This window comes from Gastrolobium bilobum, unplaced genomic scaffold (genome assembly GCF_033153095.1).
Source record: "Gastrolobium bilobum isolate Gb01-03AN ecotype WA unplaced genomic scaffold, APGP_CSIRO_Gbil_v1 utg9887, whole genome shotgun sequence".
In the NCBI taxonomy this organism is placed as follows: Eukaryota; Viridiplantae; Streptophyta; class Magnoliopsida; order Fabales; family Fabaceae; genus Gastrolobium; species Gastrolobium bilobum.
In genome coordinates, this window is record NW_026899295.1 from 788,367 (window position 1) to 795,131 (window position 6,765).

Sequence of the window (6,765 nt, forward strand, 5' to 3'; positions counted from 1 at the left end):
ACAATCACTCATTGATAATGAAATACGAGAGAAAAAAGTGCATAACTTTTAAACTAGTGATTGTGATCAAATAATATGACCACATGACCACTTTTTCTCACGTAAAAAAGATCTACTCCCGTCGCTTTTAGTTTCTATTAACTATATCAAGAAGCTCATATCATAGCCCCATAATCATTATCCAACCAACCAGATTTCCAACGCCATGGACCTGCAAAATTCCCTCTCGCAATCAATAGTCCCGTTGGCATTTACCATCTTGGGGCTTTCGTTATTTCTCTCTGTTTTTTCGTTCATATCGAGAAGGCGAACTGCTGCAGCTGGAAAAGCACCACCAGAAGCTAGCGGTGCGTGGCCTTTGATTGGGCATCTCCACCTTTTAGGTGGCTCACAACCACCTCATATAACTTTGGGCAACATGGCTGACAAATATGGACCCGTCTTCACCTTACGGCTTGGTGTTCACCGAACTTTGATTGTGAGCAATTGGGAAATGGCTAAAGAGTGCTTTACTGTAAACGACAAAGCATTTGCTAGCCGTCCTAAATCTGTAGCCTTCGAAGTGTTGGGATACAACTTTTCCATGTTAGGGTTCAGCCCCTACGGTTCCTATTGGCGTCACGTACGCAAGATAGCCACCATGGAGCTCCTCTCTACCAAGCGGATAGAGATGCTCAAGAACGTCATCGAATCGGAGGTGAAAGCAGCAATAAAAGGGAGTCACAGTTTTTGGTTAAAGATGAACAAGAGTGGTTCCCAAAAGGCAGCGAGTGAGATGAATAAATGGTTTGGGGACATAATCCTAAACGTTATGTTCAGATTGATGTTAGGAAAACGTTTTGGTGACCATGAAGAGAGCGAAAGGATCCAAAAACCATTAAGAGACTTTTTCGATCTGAGTGGTTCATTCGTTGTCTCTGATGCACTGCCGTATTTGAGATGGTTGGATTTGGATGGACGAGAGAAGCAAATGAAGAGGACGGCAAAAGAGTTAGACAGCTATGTTCGAGTTTGGCTCGAAGAACACAAACGTAACAGGAATTGTGGTGAAGGGGAATGGAAGGGTAAGCATGACTTCATGGACACGCTTCTTTCCATTGTTGATGATGAAGGTGAAGGGTTTGACGGATGTGATGCAAACACCATTGTCAAAGCTACTTGCCTGGTATGTATTTTTACGAGTTAAACCCTTGCCTGTTACTTTAATTTAAAAAAAAAAAAAATTTACGAAAAATTGATCATATATAAAAGAGTTCATTTTTTTAATAGTTAGTAAATATATTATCTGCACTAAATTCAATACGATTTTATTTTAAGGCAAAAATCATAATATTTTTATAATTTTAATGTTATAATTATCTTTATATTTATAATTTTTTAAAATTTATTTCAATTTCCCGAATGGTCAGAAGATTTTCGGGATTGGAATAGAGAAATGTATGTTAAATGCATCGAAAAGAGGAAAAAACGGAGTCCTTGTCTAAAAAAATGGCTCGACGGAAATTTTTTTATTTTTCTAAAGATCTTTTTATCGAAGGATCATAAAAAAATGGGTCCGGACCTCTTGCGGGAATGATTTGGAAGATCCAAAGCCAAAAATAGTCATCCGAAATCTGTACAAAAAGGATTTTGATCTTAAAAAAAAAAAAACAAATTATAAAAATATAAAAATATCATTTTAAAAATAAATACACATAACTTATTTGCAATAATAACATAAATATTTTTCTCTGTATAAAAAGAGTGGTAAATTTTTATGAAAGTGTTAATTTCCAATTAGAGAAATAGGAAAAGAAACAAGTAAATAAGACAAGTAACTGTCGCAGTCAATATCACGGGTGTCGATTTAATTTGTCCTTCGAATTCTGTGGTTTTTTTCTACCAAATTTGATTTATTTTTACCACGGTATATTCCCAAATTCAAATCTTAAAATTATCCGACTGCATGGAGCAATTAAAGAAAGGAAAGCTGACTATCCACTTGGAGGAAGATCAATTAGTGGGAGTTTGAACGGATTTTTATTTTTATTTTTTAAAAAAATCTGTTTTTTAGAAGAAAAAAAATCTTTTGAATTATTTTGTGCGTTTGACTTTAAAAAATAATAATTTTTTTTAAAAGTCAGAATTCCTTGCTTTCGAAAAAAAAAACAGAAGTCGGAAGTTAAATAATTTTTTGAAAATTCAATTTTATCTCAATCTTAAAAATTAAAATAAAAATTCAATTTTATCTCAATCCTACTCCAATTAAGCCACCCTATTACTACTACCATCACAAATTATTTTTAGTAATTTTATATATAAAATGTGCTTATTAATTTTAACATTCAAATTATTTTTTTATTAAAAGTAATTTTTATGTATTTCATCCAATGATAAAATAACTTTAACTTTTTTTAAACAAAATATTCTTAAAAAAGCCATAGTTTTTTTTTTTAAGTCTATCCATACCGCCTGAGGTTAGGTCTATTCACTCTTACAATAATTACAACTCGCCTTATTTGAAGTGAGTTGATGTTTTAAATAGATTAACTTATGAAAAGTTTTAAAAATAAAATATATAATGAATCGAACAACTACAGCACCATAAAGCTTCAGCTAATGCTTAGCAAATTTAGTACTCAATTTGATCAGTAAAACGTAGAAAATAGTAAAGAGGCGGATCAATTTAAAACATGTGTGTAAGTGTTAACTACATTCAACTTTAGTTATTGATACTTAAATATTTAATGACTTTGATATATTAATTATATGAGTAGAGAGATCAATGATTAAGATTGAACCTAATTTTTTTTATCTTTATATAAATTGATAATGCCCCGATAAAAAAATTAAAAAATAAGCAAGTTTAACTCAATCCGCTATATTTAATGTGTTAAATTGAGTTTACCCGTTTATAGATATATTCATATGGACACAATAAGAACCAAGCGGGATGAAATTGATAATGTACTCAATTTTAAAGGAATTTGCCATTTATTCAGATTATATGATTTGGAAAGTAGTGACGGAAAATACAATTTGAACTTGAGTAAATTACTCAGGACTTTGTTTGATTTTGTCTTTTACTTGAAAATTTCCATCCATTTTGAAAACTTACTAGAAGGTAAAGTTAAAACACTTGCATACATGCATGTTCTAATAAATTTTAAATTTCACCATTATAAATTTTGTCATTTTCTCTCAATAGGGTTGGTATTGTAGTATAAAATTATAAGAAGGCTTTTACTGTATTTTGCAGGCACTAATTTTAGCTGGCACAGACACTACGACAGGGACATTGACTTGGGCTCTCTCCCTTCTTCTCAACAACCGTGAAGTTCTAAACAAGGCCATACATGAATTAGATACACAAATTGGAAGGGATAAGATGGTTGTGGAATCTGACTTGCAGAAGCTTGAGTATCTCCAAGCCATTCTCAAGGAAACATTGCGCTTGTATCCACCAGGACCACTCAGTTTGCCACACGAGTCCATGGAAGACTGCACCGTTGGTAGATACCATGTTCCCGCTGGCACACGTCTCTTGACTAACATTTCAAAAATTCAACGAGATCCCCTATTATATATGCACCCCTTGGAGTTTCGCCCAGAGAGATTCCTCACAACACACAAGGACATTGATGTCAGGGGACAACATTTTGAATTGATTCCATTCGGTGCAGGTAGAAGAATGTGTCCTGGTCTCTCATTCGCTCTTCAAACAATGCAACTAACACTTGCTACTCTGCTACATGGGTTTGACATTGTGACTCCTGATGGAGGACCAGTCGATATGCTTGAACGTGTTGGGTTAACCAATATCAAAGCCTCTCCGCTCCAAGTCATTCTTACACCGCGTCTCTCTGCCCATGCTTACGCTGAAATTTAAACGCTCAAGATAATGGAGAGTGTTGTGCCTACAGCCTACCTCCCACGTAGGGAAACAAAAATGAAAGCTACTGCACTTGATATTATTATATTGTTAGGTACAATTGTTGAAATATGATGAAGCCTACGAGGTGTCAAGTACTCAACGAATAAAATATTTCATAGGCAGGACTTCAGATTGGGATTACATGTATCTCCCCTGTATAAATTCAAGTTTGTATTATATATGTTTGAATAAGAATCCGATAAATTTTCTAAGGAAAATCAGAGAGGGAAAACGAGGTTAGAGTTTACGTACCAGTCCCGAGAAAATTGAAGGTGAGAATGATACCACGTTGACAACATGACAGTCTGAGGGAAAGTGAAAGAGTGAAAACTCATAGTTACATAAAAGTGTTGGATAGTATTTTTTGTCATCTTAATTATTTTGATGTGTGTTTGGATTAAGTATGAAAATCTTTATTTAATAATAAATTATGTTCATTGATTTTGTATGAATCATATAAATCAATTTAGAAAATTGATTTTAAGAAAATATGTTTTGTTTGAAAGGAAGGTCACATTTACGACCTATTTTCGTTTACAACCTCTTACAATTATAATTTAACCGTTGATTTCTGTCAATCAACGATTATTATTTTCGCAAATCAAATCCATTAATTAATTATTAACTCGCAATAAATGATAACTATTGATTGTCAGAAATCAACGGTTAAGATATTATTATAAGAGGTTATAAGCGAAAATAAGTTGTAAGTATATTCTTCCTCTTTGTTTGGATTGTATAAGAAATTAGTTTTATGTAACAAACTCCCAAAATAAGTTAGACATAATTTGAATATTATTTGTGGAAGAATAAAAAAATACTTTTATATTCAAAGTGTAAAATAATCAATAATCAGAATAAAAAATACTCGAGAAATTTCGAACGGCTTTTAAATTATTTTCCTAAATATGTCAATATTTAAATAAAACTTAATCTGTTAAAAAAATAGTATTGCCGACATATCACACAAGAAAAACTGTACACAACTATTATGGGACAGTGGATAATACGGCTGCTTGCCAAATATGGCTTATAATTATAATTGAGTGCATGAAATGAGGCCGGAAACGATCCAATGTGGACAAACAAGACAGTGACAATGAATAATGGCGAGATGATGCTTTAGATCTTGAAAGGAACACTATACTAATTCATCAGCTGGTTAACACCGGAAGGGGAGTTGCTTTCATATTCTAATAGTTGTCTAGGCAGATCACCGTTAGGTGTAGGGGCATGGTCCACAATTAGTTATCTCTCGCTAGCTGTTGAGCGGTTCTCATATTGTCCTGTACATAGGAATAATATTTCACCAATTACTTGAGATAAAATTATCTTCAACTATCCCCATAATTATGTATTTCAGGAGTATATATATTCCCTATATATATATATGTGAAAAATATATTTTTCAAGCAGCTTGAGATATATTTATTTCCATCCACCATAAAAATTACGTCATTTTGTTAATTGATTCACCTTTAAATGATTATAATTCTCTCTCTTTTTCTCTTCCTTTAACATCATTGATCCATCTTTGACGGTTATGATTTAGTAGACGGAGATAAAGTTATCTCAAGTAACTTGAAAAACGATAAACCCTATATATATAGGCTCCCATTTTTCTCTAGTTGCTGCAAACAAAATCTTCTTATGTCTTATAACTATGTACTCTGAAGTACATAGTTATGATATGAAAATTATAATTTTACCTCTCTCCACGTCAGCGACAATTTCTGAATAGAGAAAAAAAACAAAACAACTTTAATATTATAATTATGTATTTTTCAGTTAATATCGGTGGCAGAAATAGATTTTTTTTACAGCAACATGAGAAGTAGATTTCCCATATATATATATATATATAAATATATATATAAGCGAAAAATATTTGTCCTTTTAAATGATATAACTTTATGTCATTTTATATCATAATCATTTATTTCCGTCAATCAACTATTATAATTTATTGCGAATTACTAATTTATTATATAATTAGATTTGGTAAATTATAACCGTTGATTGACGAAAATCAACGGTTAAGATCTAAAATGACACAAAATTATATCCTTTAAAAGGACAAACGTTTTTCCATACACACACGCACGCACACACACACACACACATATATAGGTTAAACAATTCTGGAGTCACTTTAGATAAAGTTGTCTATAACTATTCTTTTTAACTAAGTGTGACTAGTAAGACATAAAAATTGTATTTTCTCTCTCCGCCATGTCAGCTGACAATGTCTAAGGAAAGGAAAAAAAGAACAATTTTATTGTTATAACTATGCCTTACTGAGAAGACTTAGTTAAAAAAGGTACCCATAAATAATGTTATCTAAAGTGGCGTAGAAATACTTTTTCTTATATATATATAAAGAGATAGGATCAATTCCTTGCCTTTTAGAGTGAATCTTAACCATCCATCTAATGACAGTAATTAATTAGATTATTATCATTAATTAATTATTAATTTTCGATAAATTATAACAATTAGATATCAAAAATCAACTGTTAATATTGATTATAAGATTTGTTATTCTTACGGTGACTTTCAACGGTTAAATGTGGATGAGGCAAATCATAATTTGGTTATATGTTGGCGGAAATGCAATGTAAAATATCTAACACTGTTATTTGCCGTCAAAATAAAGATCGTGTTTGACATGATCCACAAAGGCATCAGTAGCCTTACGTTTTTCATCCTCCTATGTGGGACCGAATCGCTGAGCGTTTGGATTTTAGTGTCTGTGTGCTGTGGCCAACCGAATTGCTTTTAGTTTCTATAAAATATATCAAGAAGCCCATAGCATAGACCCATAATCATAAACAGCAAGATCTTCCAACACA

General features: G+C 32.2%; 1 protein-coding gene across 1 annotated transcript; it reads left to right on the forward strand.

Moving 5' to 3' along the window:
• Positions 1-205: 205 nt before the first annotated feature.
• On the forward strand, positions 206-3,868 carry LOC133289280 (cytochrome P450 CYP82D47-like). Its single transcript, XM_061487176.1, has 2 exons — positions 206-1,165; positions 3,239-3,868. The coding sequence occupies exons 1-2, from the start codon at positions 206-208 to the stop codon at positions 3,866-3,868; spliced, it is 1,590 nt and encodes a 529-aa protein (XP_061343160.1).
• The last annotated feature ends 2,897 nt before the right edge of the window (positions 3,869-6,765 follow it).

Coding starts and splice junctions, on each gene's coding strand:
- LOC133289280 (XM_061487176.1), top strand. CDS start 206: ATGGACCTGCAAAATTCCCTCTCGCAATCAATAGTCCCGTTGGCATTT. Junction 1,166..3,238: donor TTGTCAAAGCTACTTGCCTG/GTATGTATTTTT, acceptor TGTATTTTGCAG/GCACTAATTTTAGCTGGCAC.